General features: G+C 43.6%; 1 protein-coding gene across 1 annotated transcript in view; it reads left to right on the top strand.

Moving 5' to 3' along the window:
- Positions 1-25,761, top strand: part of DSG4 (desmoglein 4) — a 109,979-nt gene that overhangs the window by 25,963 nt on the left and 58,255 nt on the right. The window contains exons 2-4 of the mRNA XM_085605710.1: positions 18,894-18,929; positions 19,656-19,793; positions 24,080-24,517. Of these exons, the coding sequence (XP_085461836.1) occupies positions 18,894-18,929; positions 19,656-19,793; positions 24,080-24,517 (612 nt within the window). The remainder of the gene's footprint in view (positions 1-18,893; positions 18,930-19,655; positions 19,794-24,079; positions 24,518-25,761) is intronic.

Genomic DNA, 25,761 nt, shown 5'->3' with positions numbered 1-25,761 from the left:
TCTGATGACTGGCATAGCCCCACATAGCCCTATATGAATATGAATTCCCAGACCCCTCCGACATGTGACTGCACTCTTTTGGGATTTGGGAGCAAAGACATCATAGCTATATCCATTGTCAGGAAGAAAGAGTCTGCGGTTCATCAGTGTGTACCCTGCAATGATCCTGCATTTTAACAGATACCATTGTTTGAGATGCAATGAGAAATAGCCCAGAAAAATCCAAGGCCAGAAAAGCTGAAGTCCATTGCTCGTTGAGGCACAACCATGAGGCACATACAGACTCTACACCCAGAGAATCAGAGAAGAAACTTCAGCAATAGCAAGACCTAAGGTGCTAAGAACAACCAATGGCATTCTAACATGGTATGAATGAAAGAACCACTCCAAACCAAAAATAGGAAGCATAGTTACTTCAGTACAGCTAGCTACGTGTTTCTAGTAACACATTAACCTGTCTCTGATCAGAAACTGACATACCAGAAGACTTAAGGTAAGGATCATACCCAAGCATTGGAGACTCCCTGAAATGTAAAAGGACTCTGATAAGAGAAATGGGAACAGGAAGTATCGGTTTAGTTGTATTTGATGAGCGAATTGCCAACCTGTGTCCCTACCCACAGAAATTCCTCATTCTTTTTGGTATGTGTAAATGTTATCTATTTTTGGAAATTTAGTCAATGATACACAATCACCAGGAAATTCTTAGAATTCCAGATTCTGCAGGATTTTTTTTAATGTTCAAGATTTGCAGGTGTTTAATAAATCCCAGTCGCAGGCTTGGGCTGTTTAGTCATCGCCACGTAGACATGCAATACTCCTCATCTCAAAGGTTGCGGCTAGTAGTTTTTCAGCATCATTGATGCACTTGTAGAATATCATGTTCTATTTCCTACATCAGGTTCGCCCATTCCACCTTTTGAGCTAGGGGTGCTGTGGAAAGCTAAACTTCACTATGGTGCGCATCACAGAGCAGATTAATTTTGGCAGTTTATGATTTCAGTAGTGTTTTCTTTGGAGCAGCACCTTGTGGTTTGGTGCCTCATCTCTGTAGCACAGGTGATAATTACCCGAACTTGGCATTTTCTGTCACTGGGATTTTATATGGATTCCCTGTGCTCTGCCTCGCTTTGATAGTACTGCATTAGTTTAGTATGTGCATTGTATACATCCATGATTATGTTTGGTGCTTCTGTTGGTTGTGCACAACTGGAGATTATGAAGTGACAAATGTTGACATATAGTCTTGATTTCGTCTTTTCTTTGTTGCTCTGGGTGTCTACTTACTTCTTCGCAGCATTAGGTGGTGATGTGTGGGGCAGTGAGATTGCTGGGTGTGTCTTGGTTGTCCTGCATGCTTAATAGTTTAATTGTGTCTAAGGCTTCAATGTATCACTTGCCTCTTTGGGTATTTATTGGTCCATTTTTTTAAACGCATGTGCAGGCGTGCTACTTGGTAACAAAAAAGTCTAATGGGGCATACCCAAATAACCCTCCCACGCCTGGGTAAGGAACATCTAGTAGATATAAAGAAACTTGGCTAAGAGGGATCAATCTCTTGTTTATTTTTACTCAAGAAACAATCAATTTTCTCGGTAATTACTTATTTCTTATAAGAAAGTGTATTCATCATTATTTATCAGGGACGAATATCTCTTGGTAGACATCAGAACACTTCAACACATAATATATACAAATTTAACAGACATGAAAACAAAACAAAACACCTCTATCTACAATTTCATTAGATCATAAAAATACACATACACTTTATGTACACAGCAAATTATCAAATGTCAATTCCCCTAATCGTGATTCCAAATCGATGTATACTTGTTATTTACAGTAATACATTTAGAGGTAATCCTTTTTGGCATCCGAGGTATTACTCCTCTCCTATTGTTTTATGTGTCTGCCAAACAAAATAATTCTTGGATCAACACAATCAGTGGATTCCTCCTACGTCAGTATGTCGACGCGTTCGCGTTTCAGCCTCCAAATATTTGGCCTCTTCAGGACGGGGATAACAGACTATCTGGTTCAGGTCCAGGCGGGTCTCGCATAAGCAGTTACGCAAATACAGAGTCTCCTCAGCGTCTAGAATGTCTACTGCCTGGTTCTAGTCCGGGCAGGTCTCTCATGTGGAGTTACGCAAATTCAGTGTCTTTTCCACATCTTGTCCATTGCCTCGGCATGTGGACGTCACCGTACGTCTGGTTCAAACCACTAAGGGGTCGCTTTAGATTCTTCCAATCGATCCCCACAAACTCATCCAATGATAAGGAAGGTAACGAGCACACCTATTACTCCGCCGCTTCTGTTCCACAGGCGCTTCGGTGGAACAGAAGCGGCGGAGTAATAGGCGTGCTCGTTACCTTCCTTATCATTGGATGAGTTTGTGGGGATCGATTGGAAGAATCTAAAGCGACCCCTTAGTGGTTTGAACCAGACGTACGGTGACGTCCACATGCCGAGGCAATGGACCAGATGTGGAAAAGACACTGAATTTGCGTAACTCCACATGAGAGACCTGCCCGGACTAGAACCAGGCAGTAGACATTCTAGACGCTGAGGAGACTCTGTATTTGCGTAACTGCTTATGCGAGACCCGCCTGGACCTGAACCAGATAGTCTGTTATCCCCGTCCTGAAGAGGCCAAATATTTGGAGGCTGAAACGCGAACGCGTCGACATACTGACGTAGGAGGAATCCACTGATTGTGTTGATCCAAGAATTATTTTGTTTGGCAGACACATAAAACAATAGGAGAGGAGTAATACCTCGGATGCCAAAAAGGATTACCTCCAAATGTATTACTGTAAATAACAAGTATACATCGATTTGGAATCACGATTAGGGGAATTGACATTTGATAATTTGCTGTGTACATAAAGTGTATGTGTATTTATATGATCTAATGAAATTGTAGATAGAGGTGTTTTGTTTTGTTTTCATGTCTGTTAAATTTGTATATATTATGTGTTGAAGTGTTCTGATGTCTACCAAGAGATATTCGTCCCTGATAAATAATGATGAATACACTTTCTTATAAGAAATAAGTAATTACCGAGAAAATTGATTGTTTCTTGAGTAAAAATAAACAAGAGATTGATCCCTCTTAGCCAAGTTTCTTTATATCTACTAGGTGCTACTTGGTAACAGCTTGCACTGTCTTTAAATACATGCCAGTGGTGCATCACTTTCTGTGTCTGATACATTTTCGCAAGAGTGACACTTTTCCTATCGGCATCTAATAGAATAAGTGCAAAAAAAGTGTGTGAACTGTGATGAAGAGGCACAGCTGTGCGGCCAGGGAGAGGGATGACAACTGGGGCAGAATCAGCGTGTGCGGCCTGGCTAGAAAAGCAGTGAGCCTGACTATCTATTCACCAACAGAAAGCTGCAACATAAAATACAATAACTACAAGTCAGAGAATGCAGGCTGCTAGCAAAAAAATCCAGACCTGGATTAAGGTAGCACGCATGACATTGGCCTTCTGTAGCTTAGGTTGATTTCGAATGTAAAACAAAAAGTCCGTTTTCAAAACAACACATCACATTCTTAGAGGAAACGGAAGTTTATTTAGAGCTGTTGAAGAAATGTCAGAGAAGCAATTTGAAGTGAATATGCGCGTAACAAAATGCTAATGGTCACACATCTAGGGCCACATGTACAAAGCTAATAGTTTGCGATTACCAAATAGCGAATCTTTGTGATTCGCAATTTGGTAATCGCAAACACCAAGATACAAATACGTCTTTGACACATTTTGTAATTACCAGTGGATCGCAAATAGACATACTTCACGATTATTAATGAGGTAGGTCTAGGTTTGCAACCCAATGGGAATTGCTAAAATCACAGGGATGGTGGCCTGCTGGGGTCAGCAGACCACCATATCTGTGAGTGCTTTTAAGTAAAGCAATCTCTTTTCTTTTAAATGCAGCCCGTTTAACTTAAAGGAAAAAGGGATGCATTCCCGCCAAAAAATGAAAAGATTTTTGCAGTTTTTATGAGTAGGCAGTGGTTTGTGGGACCACTGCCTGCTCTTAAATTTTTTCCTACAAACATTCACAAAGGGGAAGGTGCTGTTTTTAGGTTTCACCTGCACAGCACTTGCACTGTGCTTGTGAAATCTATTGTTTTTAATAAAAACGTAAAAAGGTCTTACATCCTGCCCCCTTGCTTTCCTGGCCTTCATTCTTCCTTTGCTTGCCACTCACTCTTCCTCCATTTCTATTGGCTGTAGCATATTTTCTTGTATTCACCAATGGTTATTCTTCATCTGTTTCTCTTAGCACAAATAGTATTAACATCCGCTATGGTGGAACTATTTTTTCATAAAGGTTTACCTCTTTCTGCTTTTTTATCTTGCAGCTGATTTATATAGCTCAACTTATCACTGGTAGAGATTAATTCATTTGCCCAAAATGACAGGATATTGCGCTGCTGAGCCTCGAACTGGGATCCCCAGCTCTCAAATCAGCAGCTTCGGCCGCTGCGCCACATTTTCTCCACTCCTGTGATACTTGTTTCTTCATAGTTACTTATAAGCTGCATCACTTCTTTGGGATTCTTTGCCAATTTGGCCCCCTAAGTTTTCATAGTAAGGTTCACAAACCAGAAATGACAGTTCACGAAGCACAAAATGGCTGATGGAAAAAAAGCATCTCAACAAATAAGATTTGATTTTTAATTCGAAACCATTGGCTTTTTGGCCTGGCAATTTGTATTTTAACCAAATGATTTCTTTACTTGTCATTTCACACGCTCTTCCTTGGTTTGGTCACGATCTGAACTATTATTGGAAATAAGTTGGTCCAAGGAGCAGTGATGAAGGTTTAAATGAAACTACAATCTTTTTAATATCTCACCGTTCCAGCAAGCCATTTATTTACAATCGTAACCACTTAGATGAGCTTGTGTGGTAAAGTTCTCTTTCGCGACAAAGTTCATCCCTCGTTTCCACGATTTTTAACACATCTCTAGTAAATGATACAGTAAATGATGCAGCAAGCAAAGATCACTTTCAGACTGTCAATGAGCTAGTCGGTAGGGAGCGCTGTTCACCGAGGGCAGAATGAAAACCAGCAACCCTCTGATTTAGTGTAGTTTTGGAAACTAATCATTTAGAAATGTAGAAGCTGCTCATTCATGTTTTAAACCACTGTTTCCCAAACTGTATTTATCTTTTCCCATTTGCTGTGCTTCAAAGTCAGAGGTCAAATGTCGGGCTATGTCTGCTGGCAAATTGCTGCTTATTTTTTAACATGGGACCTGGTGTCTACAAACTCCTCTCACTTTGCATTCAGAGGAACATAAGTAAAGTGAATTATGTGCCAATCTTGGTGAGCTAAAGTTATTGTGAAAGGAATAGCTGTTTGATGTCATTTGTAACACACAACAAAATGTAAATATCTTTAAATGAACTGTACAAATTCAGCAGTGGGACAAGCATTTACAATGCAACGGTCTCGGCATTGTTAAAGTTAGAGCTATTGGCATTGCTCATGACAATGCCGTTTCTTTAAATGTTTAAAAACAAAAACATAAACAAAAATAATGTCATGAGCAATGCCAATAGCTCTAACTTTACCAATGCCGAGACCATTGCATTGTAAATGCTTGTTTTCGTCCGCTTTGGTACATTTCCCAAACCCTCTGATATTACTTTTATTGATGGTGAGTGAGGCAGGAAGGCTGGCCGTCTGCCCCCTCCCCAAGGTCCTGACAGGAAGTGGTAGGTGGGACTAGGGGGAGCTGGAGGGAACTCGCAGGCTCCGGTATTGTTTTCAGAAGCGCAGAGTGTAAAGTTGGAGGCAGAGCTGCCGTCCCCATCCTTCCAAACCCGAGCCAGGGGGAGTGACCGAGCCTCGGACTGCAGCGTGCAGCTGTCTAGGGCCGCTGCACTCCGCGCTGCTGCATCGCCTTCACAATGCACAGCACTGTTTGTTTATTGGCGGCCGGTGGCCCATGTGCACTGGCACGTGATTACCCCCCTCCCCAGAAGGGCCCCGAATAAGTGAGCTAAACTTAAATTTCACTTGCCACTGAGCTGCAACGTCATATATGCTGGCCATAACTGCAAGATGCTCGGTTTCTGTATAGATGGTTAATGGCCACGCCCCCAGCGCGTGGTTACGCATATACAGCAACTTAACATTGATTAAACATGCATTTATTTGAACTGCAGGTTTTGAACAACTAAACCTTACATCCGTCTTTAAAGAAAGAAAAAAAATAACAAGTGGCATTGGCTTTTTTTATTGTGCTTAGCTGTAAACATTTGTTGGTGTTGTGTGTGTTTGGGGGAGGGGCTTATGTTAAATAAATGTCTTGTCTACTTGGGCCCGGGGATTGATAATGTCACTTTCGTCAAAACACGCAGGCGTTGCTCAGATGCTGTCCCTTTGAGCAGGGGCCACGGATGGCGGACTCCACTCAGGGTGAGGTCTGTGACGCCCACCGTGCCCTGGACGTTGCCGTGCTTTGAAATGCTCACATGTTGTCGTCAGCTAAGGTGTGCAGTGCTCCTCTGGGGCACGCGTGTGTCTTGCTAAACCTTGACCAGGGACTAGGTTTAATCAATTAAAATCTGATTTGAAATCACTTTCGTTTTGTTAGGTCTCGTAAAATGAAATGGCAAGTGTTATACTCAAGGACAGCGTTTGTCGAAGGACAGACCTGTGTATTTCTCTTCACGTACAAGGAATGCCTTTGAAGAGGGTTGCTAGAGTCTTTACACACTGATCAGAGCGGACGTTGGCATCGGGCAGGGCCTACAACATCTCTATCTTCTCCGTGAAGCGCAACGTGAACAATAACAAGGCAGAGCAAAAGGCACACCACTGCCTTTCTCTGAGGCAGAGCAAAAATGCCTCGGAGAAAGGCAGCGTCTTTTTCGGATTCGGGGGCGTGTTTTGCTGTTGTCTCCTCCTTGAGACTTCTCGCAAAAAACACGCCCCCCCGATCTGAAAAGGACGGGGCCTGTTTGGAATGACTGACCTCTTCTCCAGTGGCTGGCCAGTATTTACGAGGCCAGCCAATGGAGAACAGGGGAGAAGAGGGGCGGGTTAAAGCCCCTCTTCTCCAAGTCATAAAATCTCCGACTTCCGGTTCTGCCTTTCGGCAAACCGGTAGTCCTCGACCTAAAAAAATGGCAAAGGTGCAGACAGCGTGGCTCCCCGCAAACCAGAGCGAGTTACAGCAGAGGTGAGGGCCGGCTGGGATTTCAGGGGTCCCGGGCTGCAGCGGCTTTCAGGCAGGCTTGGAAAGGGAGTCCTGTCAAAGCCAATAGCACTCACTTGTACATGCGGTGCAACGCTTGAACGCAGAGTACAAACTCTGGCATGGCACAAGGGCCAGGGCAGCTACTGCATGCGGCAAGCTGGCTGGGTGACTTAAACGCTCGCCGCTCACACGTGCGGTGATCTGCGGATCACTATTTGAATCCCGGCATGAATGACTCAGCCTTTCATCCTTAGATAAAAGCTGTTGTTTATAGTGCTTAGTAGCAGCTATATTTACCAAACTATGCGTCGGATCCATTGTAGATATCTCAATACATCAAGCAGCGAACATCCAATGCAAACACAATTCAGAGGACATCCAGCTGAAACAGTCAGAGGACTGTTTTTATTATTACATTAACGCAAGGTTTGTAAACATCATAGAGATACGGTCGTCTTCGAAAGACCCAAAAAAGCCTTCTATGTAAAGAGCACCAATGTCACATAAAGGGAGTAACTCTCCCAGTGAAGGAAAGCAAATACATTTAATTGGGGGGGGGCAATGTAACTAATTACTTTTTCGCGTTTAAATGTGCTCCCAGGGCATCCGGCCTCATATAGTGTAAACAAGAACTCTCCCAATTGTTGGACTCGGTGGTACCCTTTTCCGTGCTGGGAGGCTGAAAGGCTGAGCAGGCGCCTTCACTGACTCGAATTTCAGGTTTGCACAAACATCTCTTTAGCAGCTGCATTGACCTGCTGAGCTATCTCTAGAGCCCCTGGACCATTTGAGGTCTCAGATAAGGGTGCCTGGAGGGGTTGTACTTCGGTGCGCAGGATAAATCACAGGAACTCATCAGCTCAGAGATGGACGGAGGATTTACAGACCAACAGAACTCATCAGCTCAGTAGATGGACGGGGAACTTAGAGACCAACATAACTTATCAATGCACGTGAGGGGCGGGGGCTTACAGACCAAGAGAATTTATCAGCTGTAGACAGTGAAGAAGAACTTACAGACTTACAGACCTCGTCTGCTTAGGAGAGGGAAGGAGGTCTTACAAACAAATAGAACTCATCAGCCGAGGAAATTAGTATTTACAGACCACCAGGAATCATCGGCTTCTATGAGTCGTATAGAGTGGTCAACAGCGCCATCTGCAGGAGAGGGAAGAGAGGGAATTTAGGACTTATAGAGCAACAGCACTAAGCAGCTCAGGTGGGACGTAACAGAACTCATCAGCGCAAGACAAGAAAGGAGGAATTCTCAGAAGAGAACTCATCAGCTCCACTTGAGAGAAGGAAATTACTTAAACCTAGCAAGTTCAGCTAAGGGGAGGGGGTACAAAGACCAGCTGAAGGCTTCAGGTCTGCTGAGAAGAGGAAACGCGGACTTCGATAGCATCAGAGCTGGCATCGCCTGAGAGCGCAGGCAGGGGGGCTTAAAGCAAACAGGACTCATCGGCTGCGCTAGGGAGAAAGGAGGAGACGCGCCGGCCTCATCGTCTCAGTGCAGGAGAGGGACTGGCTGGGCTGTGCAGAGCAGCGGCTCCCACCGCACACCTGGGGAGAGGGGCTCAATGGGGGGGGTGAGGGGGGGGTGAATGCACCACATCAGCACAGAACAGCAAGGGGTGGAGGGAGTTTAGACGGACCAATGACGCTCGTCAGCACAGCTGGGGTGGGCACGACTGCACCGATCAGATGTCGTCCACACAGCTGGCCTGGCTACAGGGAGAGAAGAGCGGCAGAGCTCACAGCACCGCGAAGGAGAGGAGGCTGCGCGAGGCCACGCGGTGCCACACCTCGGAGAAAGGCAGCGTCCTTTTCGGATTCGGGGGCGTGTTTTGCTGTTGTCTCCTCCTTGAGACTTCTCGCAAAAAACACGCCCCCCGATCCGAAAAGGACGGGGCCTGTTTGGAATGACTGACCTCTTCTCCAGTGGCTGGCCAGTATTTACGAGGCCAGCCAATGGAGAACAGGGAAGAAGAGGGGCGGGTTAAAGCCCCTCTTCTCCAAGTCATAAAATCTCCGACTTCCGGTTCTGCCTTTCGGCAGACCGGTAGTCCTCGACCTAATGAAGCACATTTTTCGTTTCACCTTGTGCTGTGCTTGTGAAATCTCTTGTATTTAATATATCTTAAAAGGGGGCTCTTATCAGTTCCCATTGCCGAATTTCTGTCTTCATTCACTTTTGTGTGGAACTTTTTTTTTAACTTTCCCTGGCTGCACACATTTACGATACTTCTACTAGAGCTGTGCACACTGTTTAAGCCCCATTCACTGTCAAAAGTCCTCTAAACACCAAATATTGCTATATTTTACTACTTAACAGGTAGTCACAAATGCAGCTATCTTGCAGGCACTAGGGGCATGATTTGAATAGTGCACCAGGTGCAGTGGCACTGGGCCCAAAAGTTGTAAGAACTCCTCAAACACATACTATTTCTCTTACATCAATTAATTCTATTATTTACCTATTTTATTTCATTTTTCAAAATTTTGCCATTACTTACCAACACTATACCACTAGTAACGCTAAGATATACTGCCTTTTGTACACAAATAAGTCATAACACTTTAACAGACTTTCTTATATTGTACAACTACTCAGCAAACTACAGCTTACAACAAAATACAGCTTATTCTTAATCACATAAGCAAAACCTAATGCATTTAGAAATGCTTGTTTTATTTGGCATCTGGCAGGACAGACACATTGATGTTAATGATAGGCAGCATGATGGTATATTTATTCGTCCTTTCTTCATTAGATTGGTATGTTGATTACTCCGGAATTTGTTGTCCAGTGTTTTGAGTGATGTAAATTGTGTAGAGTGCTTGAAAAGAATCTGATTATTTTACAGTGGAGGAGAGAAGTCATAACACAAAGTGAGAGCAGCTAGTGCTAATTTAGCAAACATCTCTGCCACAGTTTTGGACTGACTCATCTCTTAACTAGTTGAAGAGCTGAAAAGGTACTACTTTACCATATGGTGGTAAATGGCTGTTTCTCACAGGAAATTTAGAGGTGTGTACTGCTTGTAGCTGGAAATGCAGTAGCATTTGTTGACATGTCCAAAGTAAACAACAGACCATAAAATAATAATTTACACAAAATAACATAACACAATTAAAATGTAACAGGACACAACAAAATTGTCAAATCAAAATGCAAGATAATATCCACACAAACACAGCAGCACAGAAAACAGCAGAACACAGCACCGAAGTCATGAAAACATGCAAACATGGTTTGTAATCTGACCCTTGAGGTGACATTCTTGACTATAGCTGTAAACAAGCTCTCACTCCACCTAAACAGAAAGAAAAAGGCAAGTGGGTTTCAGTAAGCGAAACCTTAGCTCACTTTTGGTAGCATGGTCTGAGCAGCAGGACAATCCTCCGACATTGTGACATTAACACTGTCTACAGTAAAGTCAAAATATGTAGAACTTGAATGTAAACATCATATTAAGTGAAGAAAAATAATCAGGGCCACTGGAATTATGTGGTTCCGTGACTGTGGCACTTTTTGCATAATTATGGATTTGGCGCATTTACCCCATAACCCATCATCTGTTCCATAATCTGCAGATTAGAACAAAAAAACATTTTTTCTCTCTCTAGCTCAAACGGATCAAAAGTTACTAAAACATGGCGCCATGTTTCTGTGCACTGAAATGCCCTTCGCGAAGGTTGACTGGTCATCTATCAGTTTCTTGTTGCTGTATTTGGGTGCTAAATTGATACAAGATAGGTGAAATCGTCTCCGAGCGGGTGTTGCCATGGGTACAAATGACCAAATAATGAAGTATTATCATAGCAAAATGTACTGCATTTTGCTACATCATTTACCTTTTCTTGCCACATAAACTAGCCAAACCTGCTGCTTAAACTGGTCCTCCTCTGCTGCATAATTGCAGGGGCCCTGGATATAATGTAAGAAGAAAATACATAAAACTCCAAAAACGAATAAGGGGTTCGAAATATAGAGATTCCACCAGTGGAATTAACTTCGCCTGCGATCCCTGTAATTGAAAAGAATTATGGGTACACAAAAGATGGATATTCCAGTAAGATGTGATAGCCGGTGCTGATGTTGATATGATTGGACTGTTGGCTCCAAACCGGTTGCGGTGACTAAGGAAGGGAGCAAAGATGTGCTTCTAGCTATTGAGGCAACAACAGTGGGCAAGGCCTGTTGTTGATGGATCACCATGAAGCCCATATGGAGCTTCTTAAGCAGCAAAGATATTCTGAATATCTTCACTTCAGTGGATTCATTTCTCCTGCTCATTAAGTTTTTATCCAAAGCATTTATTTGAGGATCTGCACACTTCATGATGCTTCTCACAGAAACTAGTTCATGACACAGCGCATGATGATATAAACGCATAGACATGAATTAATCCACACCCTGAACTGAAGAGACACGCAAGGTGAGCTGGCAGGTGACTCATGCGTCGTGTCTGTTCCGCTCCTGGTGCTATTCACCTTTGTTAGCTCAGAGCCAACTGCTACCGCTCCCTTTGCTGTCTGCTTTCCAGCATTCCCTTCCTTGCACCGCCTGCCATTACTGCCATCCCACAATCATGTACATAGCGATTCACATGCCATCGCCATTTCATATTGCCGCAGTCGTAAGTATGGGCCAGCGATGCCAGAAAACATTAGCCATCATTGTACCCTCCTGCTCAACAGCCAGGCTTGTTTGAAGCCACGCCTACTCTAGAGCATTTCACAGACTCCAAATGTAAGATTTTTCAGCTTTACAAAGAAGGCCAGGAATTTTTATGAATTTCAGATGAGTCCATGAAATTGTAAAGCACACTTACAGGACATGTCTCCAAGCACTCTCTAACTATGGCGCCTGTGAATAGAGAAATTGTGGTGAAAACCGATAGTGGCAGAAAACCCAGGGAAAATCTAGAAGCACACCAAACCTTGTGTGCAGTATTGTACCACAGAGTACTTAAAAGTATATAGATTTGAATGACAAAAATGACAGCGTTTTCTTCAAATCGCACCGGGAAGGATTTATTCAGGAAGTCACTGAACAGACATATATTGGGGCTTTACCCAAAGTACAGTGGTACTCCCGCTGTGCCCTTTGAGGCTCTCTCACATCTTTAAGGCTCTCTTGTATATATCTTTGTGAATTGGCCAAAAGGCATCTACAGCAGGAATACAATAATTGCGGGACAATTCTTATACTATTGCGCTTTCTGCGATGGCTTCTTTTACACGTATGTTTGTACACATCCTCTTCTTTCTGGCCCCGTCTACAGAAAGAGGTGTTTTATCCCTGTAAGATTTGTTTCTTCGAGAATTATATTTTGACCACCACCGTCCGCCGAAGTGCTATTGAGAATCTTGCATCTGTTGAACAATTGGAGATTCCAGACCCACTATATTTATACCAAAAGAAAGAATGTAGGAAGAGTGGGGGCCATTTAAGAGTGAATAATAGACATTCAGCCCAGGGCTGGCCTTTACCGAGGAACAAAAAGTGATGCCGCCCTCCCTGCTGCGGAGAATAATGAGGCAACAGGGGAGCCCTATTGTGGTGTGAACACAAAGGGGCTCCGCCAGTCCCTGTCGGGGTAATAAGCAGTGACTGACCCCTGAACCCGAACATCCCGCCCCTCCCCCGCCTTACTACAGTCACCCACAGGTTAGCACTTGGGCGCGGAGGCCGATTTGATACTCGGTGGCCAGAGGGACCCGGGCTGAGAGGGGGATGTGGCGGCGAAAGAAAGGAAGGGGCTGGAGGATGTGTCACGCATGGAAATAAAAACAAGCTGAATAGCTGGACCCAAGTCAGACGGAGACTGCTGCATGATTGACAGATTGGGCCCCTCTGAATACGGGCTCCCTGGGCATGGATGGGCCCATGTCAAAGGACATCCCTGATTCAGACACTTCTAGTCAGAATCTGCGTGCTTTTTTTTTGCATGATGTTGCTTCACACTCCTTATTCTGACAATCAAAGCATAGAGTAGATTTAAGAGCGTCTAAAGTTTCTTTTTAAAAACCCATTAAAGCTTATTATCAATGTGTGTGTGTCCTGCTGGTCCACCAAAGATGCTCGTGTTCTAATGATTCGCGATTTGTCCTTCATGAGCTGCCCTTCTCCTGGAAGAATTGTTTAGTGCTCATCGTGTAGTGACAGAGATTGATTGCTCTATTACAAAATAATGTAAATGCTACCACATAACACAGAAGTAAGACACCAGGTGCTGATGAAATGCTTCCACTGAGAAGGAGCGTAAGGAGTTTTAAGCATCACAATATTTAAAGACTATGGGGTTTATCAGGGTTGGATTGGGATTAAAAATCGTCCCTGGCGCACTAAAAGAAGTGGCCCACATTTGCTTATTGCCTTTCTGCAAAACACGGCTGAAGCGAAATTTTATAAAAAGAGGGGGGGTGGGGGGGGGGGGGTTAAAAAAAATGCTTATGCTGAGGCCCCCGGCCACCGCTCAAGCATATATTAATGGGCCGGCCCAGCGAGAGAAAGGGAGTGACACCTCTGCAGTTGATAACAAGCATTTGCAATGCAATCGGTCTCGACTTTGGGACCTTATATGTATTTAGCTATGCAGCACATTAGCCTGGGTGCTGAAACATCTACTGTTCTTGAACACAGAGGGAAAATAAGCATGGGAACACATGGAGAGAAATATCGCCTTTCAGTGGGAAATGGTATAGTCCAAAGCTCTGTTTTTAATATAAAATAAGGGCCTTCGGTGGTCATATCACTGAAAATACAAGATTTGAAAAAAATATTATTGTCTACGGGTGCTTGTGGAGGACAATTTCTATGGGCTGTAATCTAGAGAATGCTAAAGTGATTCTGGTATTTTACTGACCTCTGCTGGTCGTTTTCTATCAAGAAAGTTAAATAGAGGCAGTTGCCAGAAAAAAAAAAAATAAGAAAGTCCCTCAGCAGAAAGCAATTCTGGTATTTTACTGACCTCTACTGGTCGTTTTCTAACAAGACAGTTAAATAGAGGCAGTTGAACAAAAACAAAAGTCCCTAAGCAGGAAACAGACAAGTCCTAGGTCTGATCTCCAGAGCCCACAAAGTGCATACACATTAAGTATATACTAAAGTATATACAAGAGGTCTCGACTGCTCGACTTAAAAAATATGAGGATAGTTAGGATGTCATAAAATGGGTGATTTTGAAGATGGCAAAGTTTAACAAACCAATGAGCTTGTACACAGGTACCGCAACTCACCTGAGAAATATTGACACAACTTGAGCACACATTCTCCCTTTTAGCGTGTGCCACGCCGTTTTGAGCACTGATGACTCCTCAACACAGAGGGCTCGGTATATCACAGCTGAAATGGCTGATGCCTTCAAAAGACTTCACTATAAAGATCACTGTCCACTGAAAATAGGCTTCTTTGGTAACTTCTCAGGCCCAGGACCCAATCCATCACCTCTGAGAACCCAAAGTACCACACCGCCCAGCTTTCTGCTTCCGGCTTTGCAGTGGCATACCCTACCCATGCCCACACAACGCTATACCAGGGCTCTGATAATCTCAGTACAATAATGAGGACCCTAGTGCCACTTAAAGACGTGTGCTAGCATTCAGAAGTCATTCAGTCGAAGTTTGGATGGTTAGTTTTGATTGGAGCACTTCGTGCCATAATGCCACTAAGAAGTAAAAATGTAAATCCAGTATTTGTAAAGCGCACAGCTACCCGTAGGCATCCCGGCACTGGGGGCCGCCGGGAAGATTAAGCGAGCTATTGCCCAGAGTCACATGGTGCTGGGCTGACCTGCCGCTGGTGATCGAACCGTGATCCCCAGCGTTCGGCATCAGTCGCCCAGGCCGCTGCGCCACACCTCTGTACTCTAATGCATTTACTAGCATCATAGTTGCTGTGGTCACAAATTGGTGTGCAATGTTCTGTCACATGGAGAGAGTTTATGGATCAGATCCGATATGACACTAGGAGGGAGAAACAATATGACATAAATGATTGATTCAGGCACAATGTCTGGCCTCTACCTCACATACATCGCTGCTCGCAAGCAGAAATGATCTATTCAGTGATGTAAGTATCTCCGTAGCTGGCAAACCAATGACAGCATTTATGTTTTTAATAATTACATCCTGCGAGTCCTTTCGCTGTTTTAATCTTATCAGGGATCCCAACATAAGTTAATTATAAACTTTTAGTCAAGGCCATCCATGGATAATTTTAACTGACTTGGCCCAATCTATGTTTTTTAATTCCCTTCTAGAAACCGTCTTCTACAAGGGGGAGGTCAGTGCGTGCTTGTGACCCACGAACACATGATAAAAGATCTCCACAAAGAGCTCCATATGGAGCCTGTTGGGTATTGCACTCCCCACCCAAAGTGGAGCACAACCCAATGATGAAGCATGCCCATTGCTTCATTTGTAAAATAATAGGTGCTGGTGCTCAAAGCTCTCCTTAGACACCCGCGGCTGGCGCTATACAATATCAGAGTGTGAATAGCAAGGGTGCGCAGTCCCGAATCCACCTCAGATCTCTTTCATTCACTGCCAGTCACTCCCTGCCACGTTATCTCACTCATAAAGGTGTCTGTTTTCTCCCTTGGTGATGGATTTTTTGTGTTTATTTTCCTCCATCTTTTTGTTTTGTTTCTTTTTCCCCTCTGTTGGCCTCTGGAAATGTCCGATGTGGCGAAATAAGTGCTGGTCCCCAAGAATAAGTGCTGGTGCCCCACACTGGCCACCACCAGCTCAAATTAAGCCCTGAGCATGCCACCTTGGTGGGTAAAGGTCCATGCATCATCCTAGAAAAGGATTGCCCTAGAACCAACAGCTTAATTCTTGTGGCTGCTGGACAACCCTGCTGCCACAGACCGTCATGCGTTATTTTGAGGATAGTTACACTGAGAGGGCTCAGGCTCCCTTTTCCCCCTTGTTTATAAAGTGAATGGCTTTTATGTACAGCATGAAATAAACCCTGACATATTTAAATGTAATTTACACAGGGTGGATCTAATGAGAGTTTCTTTGTCAGGAAATTGTTTTGCTTCGTTATGTACGTAAATCGATGTTACACCACAAACACTGTGCTCAAAACATCAATTTCTTTGTGAGGGCCCTCAGACTACATAAAAATTCAAAACTTTTACTTGTATTTTAGAGTCTGATATTTTGAATGTTGCAGAACTGCCTAGCGAGACACTAATATACTGTAGTATACTGTTCTAAAAGTCTGTTTCTTAATGGAAGAGCTTATTGTAGAGGCCTGGAGTGTTCCCTCAAAAGGTAAAAACCCAAACTGAGGACCTGTTTTAAAGTAAAGCTGATTTACACAGAATAACAGAGGCTCACGTTTCATTACTTTCAAAGTGCGCCCTCAGGCTGGTTTTCTGCTCCGTTCACCATTGTATGTTTTATGCAAACTATTTTACTCGAGGAGTTTAGACGGGACAGCGTTTGTAAAATTGTCTAAATGTGAGTTCTCGCATACAAACTAATAGTTAGTGATTAGCACTTCTAGTAGGATCTGGGGAATGTGTATTCTTTATTTAAAAATCTTGTGTATTTCGCATAGCCATTTAGTACCTTTGTATCAATAGGTGTTAAAGTGTTAAAATGGTGAGGTAACACTGCCACAGCATATGCTGTGTAAGGCTGCATAATTTGACTTTTGTTGCCGCATCATTACATCTCGCCACATAATTGGGTCCTCCGCTGCCTCATTAGGGCCAGAGTCCCTAGATACACCATAACATTGTGTTGAACGACAGCTACTCAACCCCGCTTCTGTTGATATGTTCATCATTTTCCACTGCATGCGAGAGGCTCAACGGTGAATGCTGTCAGACACTGGGTGTTGAAACTGTGTGGTGTACCCTAGTCAAACATAGTCAGGTGTTGCCTTGGGTAACAAATAGCACCCAATCAGAATGTTCTATTTCAATCATTTGCCCAAGAGTTTTATAAAGTGAGACGTGTGACCTTGGTCATCTCAAAACACTAGTGTAGATTCCCAAAGTTGCTGAACAAGGTAGGCGCTGTCTACCACCGACAGAATGATCGTGGCTGCGATTTACGTGGCGTAAATGAGGATGTGAGTAATGAAGAGCAACGGTTTCACACCTGTAACTGTCCTGGTACGTGTATGACATGACATGGACTCCGGGAGGGGGTGGGGGGGAACACAGGGCAAAAATAGTTTTGAAGTAAATGGGCCAATAGCCAGGGAAGGATATAAATGACAACATGGCCATCAGGAGGAGGGACTAAGAAGTCAAAAGCAAATCAAAAGACAGCATTTATGAGTGAAGCCAATCAAAAATATGGCTGGAAAGTGGGCGGAGCTTCCCCCCACAATAGTGTATTCTGCATGTCTCGCAAAGCGTGCAGCGCGTTGCGCTGCAACGCTATGCGAGACCTAAAAAGAAGGTAATGGAGGCCCATCGGCCTCCAGAAAGGCCACCCAGACACCCACTGGGCCGCTGGCGGCATTGAACAACGCAGAAACCACCAAATCGGCCCACCAGGCTTCGCAAAAAAGCAGCCCACTGTTGGAATTCGGACATCGGCCCCTCGGGCATCGCCCGAGCGCCCTTGTTACCAATCCAATGCTGGGGCTTATTTACAAGCCTCTTGCGCCACTTTTAACATGGGGAAAATGACGTGCGGGTGGCGCAAGGGGCTTGTAAATAAGCCCTTATAAATACGAGGCAGTATAGCATATCTCCCCAGGTCCTGCACATAGTGTAAGCCAAGGCTTTTATTGCATGCAGAATTCCACTGGTGAGCAGGCTATTTTGTAATGGTATTGCACTCAGCGAAGAGTGCACAATACCAGAGCAACTACTCAATCAGTGCAAAATGCCACGTTTACTCTGGTTAGTCAGGGCATATTAAAGTATTATAGTATTCACTCCATACGAATGTTTTGCACCAGGGTACAACGTTGAGCGAACTGTTGCCACACTGTTTGTGCTGTGTTTGCATAATTAATGAACAAAATGCATTTCCAATGCTTTTCAAAAGACTACTATCTGCTCCCCCCCTGATGTTTTTCCAAACAGGATTTTCTTTAAAGCATCATTAGTTCCTGTAAGGAACATGGGCTGCTAAAAAATAAAAAAAAGTTGGCCATTTCTGAATACAAACGCAAGGGTTGTGGTCTGCTGTTCTGTGCAGGGCACCCTCCTTGTGTTTTAAGTCAATCTTATCCGGACCTGCCTAATATCCATTAGGCGGGTCTTTCTCAAACTGGACTTTTTGTGGAGGTCGACCAAGCAGCACATATGTCGCATCACAAAATGCAACACTTGTTGCAGAAATTCGTTCCACCAGTGTGTTTTTTAAACAATTTTCTGATGTCTCTGGCCCCAAGTCTAGTCAGGTGTAGATCCATAAAAAGATGAAGATAGACAAGGCAAGTAAGAGCTACAAATATTGACTGTAGTAATAGCTTCAACATCATTTATTAACTTGACGTATTTTTGTTGAGAGTAGGTAGTGCATTTATCAATAAGTGACGGAGTATGATGATGTATTTCTTAAAATTATTTAGTCATGGAGCATCTCTGAAGAAACCATGTAACCCATCACACAACATTGCATTACAAGTATGAATACAATATGATGACTTTTTTTTATCTCTCTTGATTGGCAGGTGTCATTGGAATCCGTTTGTGGGTGGCGCTTGGAGGTAATGTGTTTTTAAAACCTATTTGTAGAATGGAAATGTGCTTTCTGTGCAATTAAATTAAATTGGCCTTGCCAGTGGGGTGTCTGCATGTACAGCTGTGCATGGGGTGGCACATGGCCCGGTTATCCACAGGGAGGTGGGTGCCAGAGTCTGACTTGGAACCAAAAGCAACCCTGGCAAAAATGTTTAAATCAGCCCACTCCTTTACTCCCGTCTTTTTTCCATCCATCCATTGTATTTTTCTCCTTCCTTCTCTCACATCTTGCCCTCTGAACTCTCTCTCTCTTTGATTCTGAAGCCACCCTTGTGCCTGCTGTCTCCTGAGAGAGCTGGTGAAAGTGACATAGGGACTCTTTAAAAACCGGCCTACAATGTCCCCGACCATCCAGGGAAAAACTCCTGATGGAGTTAAAGGTCAGTCAGACCCCGGTGGGTGTGCCTGGGCGGTCAGCAGGATTCAACACTGCGCCGGCACTGCCAAATAAGCTCCCTACAGAAAGCTGGCCTTGGCTAGCCTGGGCAGAGAATGTAACTGGAAATCTCTGTGGATCTTGCATAGAGAACCATTTTGAAACTAGTGATTATCTTATTTGGAATTGAAAAGTCTTCAACATCTAGAAACCACGTATTGAGTGCATGCAAAAGAATGTGTGGCCTGCTGGCAAACATACTAGATAATTGTATTACTTCTAAAATGATGGCTGAAGACAATGTATTCTCTTTTAGGTGAACAAGCAAACCTACCGATATGAAGGAGCCCCGTTAAATTCACCTGGTTTGAAGAGACAGAAACGTGAATGGATTGTCCCCGCAGTGATGGTGAGAGAAGGAGAGGACTATTCACGGAAAAATCCAATTTGCAAGGTAAGTGCCCGCCACCTGAGAGGAACATGACCGTGGGACCTGGAAGCATGCTCAAAAGTATGTTTGTCCAGAATGGAAATATCATCTCCAGTCTTACTACTCTCGGGCTAATGTGTGTATTGAAACTGTCCATGGGTGCTGGGGCAGTGAGGGTTCTGACAGGGTGTCTTCCACAACCCCTCACTCACCCTTTCTACCCACCTCAGCAGGCTTGAGGCACATGGACAGACAGTGTGAGGTGGACTGCACCACCATAGAATGGAATATTCGAACCTGGGGGGAGCCTCCAACTAATCATCTCCCAAGTGCAATGAAGCCTCTATAACAATAACCCTTAACACGTTTGCAACATACTAGAATCTATTTTCTGTAAGACTGCACTGCCAGATGCCATTATCTGCAGTGCACTGAAGAGCATCCTCTACTGGAACAAAATGCAAACCCTCCCTCCCCCCAACACCCGTCCCAGTGGAACACACCGCCAATCACCATTCCAAGCTGTTAGACACCATTCAAGGTAACAAGTTCTCAATCCCTCTAATTCAGAAAATATTTAATTCACTCACTGTTAACATCCATTCAGATAGAGTCACCCATCACTCAAGTGTGATGCTAGTTTGTCAACATTCAAATACAGGACATGTTTTAATAGGCAAGCTGTTTTGGTGCAATCCTTATCTTCGACAGGGACAGGACACAGATATTTCTAAAGCAACCATTTGAAAAGTTAGACAGTTCTGTATAAATCTTAATAAATCTGCTTTGAACCATGAGGTGAATTCCCACGCAAGGAATCCTCCAAAATATCTACGAGATGCCCTTGTTTTAGCTCACAACGCACACCCATGAGTATTACACCTATCACAGACCTTATTGATTCAATTTAGGCCAACATGCCCACAGACTCATATTCCATTATTTCAACGAGTTACGCATCATACATCCTGGCATATGAGACAGAAATTCCCCCCAGATGACATGGAGCATTGCTACTAATGTGCCTCACAACGATAACACGCTCCGCTTTTTTCCGCATGGCCAAACCACACAATATAAATATAGGGGCATCACCTGCATCAGTTTCATAGCAATGAGGCATTTCATCAAGGTGGCAGTGAGGTTATGGGGAGGTTATGGAATATGCAGTAGCCTTATATGGCGTTTTGGGGAAAGGTACAAGAGGATCTGTTCTTTGACTTCCTTTCTAAACATTTGGGGTGGTAATCTGGGGCGTGTATTTAAATTGTTGTGAGGGTAGTCAGAGGAGTATTGGTGCATACGTGATTTGATATTTTAGTCTTGTGAGGACAGGGACTCTTTTACCTGTGAGTGTGAAACATAGAGGGATTTTAATTTGAGGGCAAGCTGTTTTTGTCAGCAAGAGAATAATAGCCAAGTCTCGTTTGTGAAAAATTGGAGTATTTGGATGTAAATTGGCTCAGATTTTCACTGATCACTGTATAATCTGGCCTTGACTGGATTATTGAAGTACTGAGGCCACTTGCTGACGGCACCAACCCATGTCTTGTAGATAATCTAAAAAGAGTGCTCAGGGTGTTGCCAGTAGTGCCGTGGGCAACTAAACCCTCCAGTGAGAAAGTACAGCCTAATTGTTCATATCTAAGCATAGTCATTTATTAATTTATTACTTCACACTTTTTCTACCCACGGAGATTAAACTGTCAAGCCACATCCTAATAATCCCTTAGGATACCAGGTTTGCTCTCCGCCACCAAGGCCTATGTGCTAGAAAAATACATAGAGCTAATTCAGTTTGCAGAGTGATGCCATTCAAGTATTTAATTAAAGAATGAATGCATTCATTCATGCATTCAATCGCTCACTCGTTCATTCATTCCATCTTAATGGAGACAAAATATTGGAGCCATATCCAAATGCTCCCAGATGTAATTGCATACCATGAAAAGCTCACCCTCTGGCCCAAGCTTAAACTGCTGCCAACTCTGACTTGAGCATGGAAAAATGTAAATTAATTCTCATTGCTTATTTGCAGTTTCACAACCGATGGAATCCTTGCTCTCAAAGGATGCTTACAACTGAAGGAATTCGTATAATATGCTGGAATGATCACATTTACAAGTTGAGGGTTTATGAACATTTCTGAGTCGCCAACGCATGTCAGTGCCACCAACTTGTAATCTTAACAATTGCCCCAATCCACTTGCAGCTAGAGGCCCATCCTGGGGACGCATGACCATTTGCCCTGTCAAAAACAGGAGTAAATGTGTCATCTGGTGTGAAAGGAGCTGGGACACGTCCATATTTAATGGGAGTGTAGGGAGCGAGCATTAATCATGAAGAAACCTATTTTCAACTACGAACAAAAAGTTCCATGTGCCAATGTGAATTTGATTCAACCCTACACAAGTAGACTTTTCCACCAGGGGCGAAATCATCATTCACTAATGTATGCATTGGAGTGAATTATTATGTATTTAATTAATAGTTTTAAACAGCGCACCTGCACCACAGAAGGCCATAGGGCGCTTTACATGACATTTCTAGGTATTTCATTGAGCAGACAAAGTTACTGTAGCACACAAGGAACCTATCTTAGTACTAGGATACTCATAGGATTTGTTCAGTCTCCCCAGAGCCATACATTTGGTCCAAACATAAGAATAATCCTATTGAAACAACCTGCCGTGCAGATTGGACCAATTTTCTTCCACTACTTCTCAACATGTGCAGACACTTTGTGGTATTGCAGCGTCGTCAGTCTCTTTTTCCCAAATTGCTTTGTAACATTCATAGTTTGTTGACATATCTGTGTGGCAGTGGCAGCAGGTTAACAGCTCTCATAGCCTAGACTTTTTGAAATTTTCAGTTAGAAAAATAACTTTCACTTGGTGTGAGAGAATTGAACTGGGATGTTAAAGAAATCTAAAATACAGAGCAACATATGTTGAGATGTTTGTCTAATAATTATTGACTATTTCACAACTCGTAAATTGTGCAGAATTTATCACTATGTTAATTTATATATTAATCATCATATGTCTCGTCCTAAGTATACGTCTCTCCTTCTGCTGCAAATGTGCCATGTTGGCAATTGGTAACTATAGAGCCACAGCAATTGTCTCTATACATTTTAATGAAGTAATATTTTGTTGATTTGATTAATAGATACCTTGGCCTGATATATACTTAAAGTTTTCCTTTACTGAATTTGTGTATGAACAAAACCAAAAGTGATGTCTTGAATGCTTGAATTATCAGCCGCTGGCAATTATTCAGGCCACATCCCAGTCCATTGTGTTATTTTGCCCACCAAGTCTTTTTAAACAGGAACCATTAATATGCAAATCAGCCTTGGTCCTGCTCCAATAGGAATAGTCCAGTCAAAACTGCCAGGCTAGGTTCCCTGTGCACGGGGACACCTACAACCCCAAACCAGAGGTGGCTCCTCCGTTGGAGTGGAGGAGTGTTGCCCCACTTAAATTACCCTCCTGTCCTGAACCAAGTGGCCGGATGGTGTGGGGGGGCGCTGCTGAATGACAGCAGCAGGGAGGAGGGTGGGCTGTTTGTGCACTTTTCAACGTGCGCATGTCCCTTTGGCCGGCCGTCTCACTACGGCCAGCCAGACATGCACAATTTGAAACTTCTAACCCAACTGTCTTAAGACATTTGGGGTAGAGTAACTGCAGGCCTCTAGGCTGCTGGGGTGCCCCGAATAAGGCCGCTCCCTACAAACAGGATGCTGCTCTCACAGCATGAGAGCAGCGCCAGGATTGGTGCCCACACTGCATTATCAACTTCCTCAGAAGAGGTCCGGAGCAGAGGACATCTGTTCAGGTACATTTTAGTTTTATATTAATATTTGGGCACGTCTGCCCTTCCCCACACCCCCATAGATGTCAGCTGCCATTGCCCCAAACTGTTTTTGGCTGTGTCAGTAAGATATAGCCAGTGGCACAGTGAGCATAAGACCTGCAACAGGACACAAGCTATGCCCAAAGCCGAATCCTAAATAGACCGAAACTGGTATAGGGTGCTTGTATTCCAGTCTGGAGGGGACCTGGCCTGGCAGTTCAGGTTGGACTGTTCATACTGGAGCAGGATGACGCCTAATTTGTGTATGGTAGGTCTCTGTCTTTTATGGCATAGTGAGCACAAGTGGCTGAGATTAACTCAAACACTCATTCTATTACCTTGTTTGTTACATAAAATGATAGCATTATTACACAGGGCCTATATTTCACTCTCTGAGTTTCAGAATTGCATTGGGAAGGATATATTTTTTATGCTCCTGTTTATTTTCCTAGGTTCATTCGGACAAAGATGAACCAAGATTGGTATCTGGTGGAACTGGAACTGGAACTGGAACTGGAACAGGAACTGGAACTAAAGATGGCATCAAACATGGAGGCGGCGGTGGTGGTGGTGGTGGCGGTGGTGGTGGTTTCGGTGGCGGTGGCGGCAGTTTTGGTGGCGGTGGCGGCAGTTTCGGTGGCGGTGGTTTTGGTGGCGGTGGCGGTGGTGGTGGTGGTGGCGGTGGTGGAGGAGGTGGCGGTGGTGGAGGAGGTGGCGGAGGTGGCGGAGGTGGCAAAGGTCATGGATCACATCAGCGGAAGGACATTAGGTACACAATCTCTGGTCCCGGAGTCGATCAATTCCCCTTTGGAGTATTTGTCATGGACCCTGTCACTGGATTCATGAATATCACAACAATCGTTGACCGGGAGGAAACCCCGCTATTTATTGTAAGTATTAAAGTCAAGTATTTAAATAAAGATACATTTCTCAGGAAACTGTCATTCAAAAGCAATTGTGTGAGCAAAATCAGCACAAAAAGGCGTCAATCTCACTAACAACTGCTCCACCAATCCAATAGTCCTCCCACTAACGTCCCCTTCTGAAACTCTGGAACCAATACATGTACCTCATTCAGCTTATATGAAACTGACACTTACAAGGAAAGTATCCTTCGCTTCTTAGCTTTCAGGTCTCTCCTTTGGGAAATACTCCTCCACATACTCGTCATGATCCATGGCTCTTTCTCATTGGGAACATTGCCCCCAAAATTGAAATATTGGCAAATCCTCCATTTACAAAAATGTTTTGAATGTAAATTCCTATCCAACTACTGCCTCAAGAATCACCCACCCTTCCTTGGCAAAAAATTCAAGAAGAAAGAGACACTCTAACTTCAAACACACATAGACCCATAGATATTCTACTCTTCTGCTAATCAAGGTTCTGTCCTAAAGGCGGACCCAAAAGTTCATTCATGCTTTTAGTCTATGATACCATACAAGTCACCAATAGAAGAGATCACTGGCTACACACAAGCTGCATTTGACACAGAAGACTACAAGCATTCCATGCATTAAAATTGATTGCATTCGTTATGGGATGCATTATTTTCTCATTAAGGGATGCATTATTTTCTGGTCATTATTATTTCAGATGATTTGTACCTGTATTGCCTTCAATTTTCCTGTTTAATAATATCAGCTGTGCATTAAATTTCAATTAGGGATTTATTGGCCTTTTCTACTGCTTTGTTTTCATGTGTCCCTCTTTTATGTCTAGCTGACTGTTTTTCATGCATTGCTGTTTCTGTATGTAGCCCCCACTATCTTCCTGTTTCTTATGTTGCACACTAGTCAGAAGATCAACCGAATACTGACCCCCTGGCTTCCTCCTCGCTACACTCCCTTGCTACACACCTTTGCTTATTGCTCACCACTTCAACTATACACTTTATGACTTGCCAGAACACTCAAGCCTTATTCACTTGTAGAATTCAATCATAGTCCTTGGAGGATGAAACAAGACACTATGAGAGAATTCTGCTTCTGACCCAACACTAGATCCTTTATTTACCTGGCAGCAACCTCTAGCTTATTTTTAAAATTACAGAACGCGATTTTGCATCCTGGAGCTCGATTAAAGAAATTTACATGGAATGCATTGATAGTTTGCAACTATTTGTACACTACTG

The sequence above is a fragment of the Triturus cristatus genome, chromosome 5_1 (genome assembly GCF_964204655.1).
Source record: "Triturus cristatus chromosome 5_1, aTriCri1.1, whole genome shotgun sequence".
NCBI lineage: Eukaryota > Metazoa > Chordata > Amphibia > Caudata > Salamandridae > Triturus > Triturus cristatus.
Note: the sequence above shows the minus strand (reverse complement) of the source record. Positions and strands in the feature narration are given on the sequence as shown.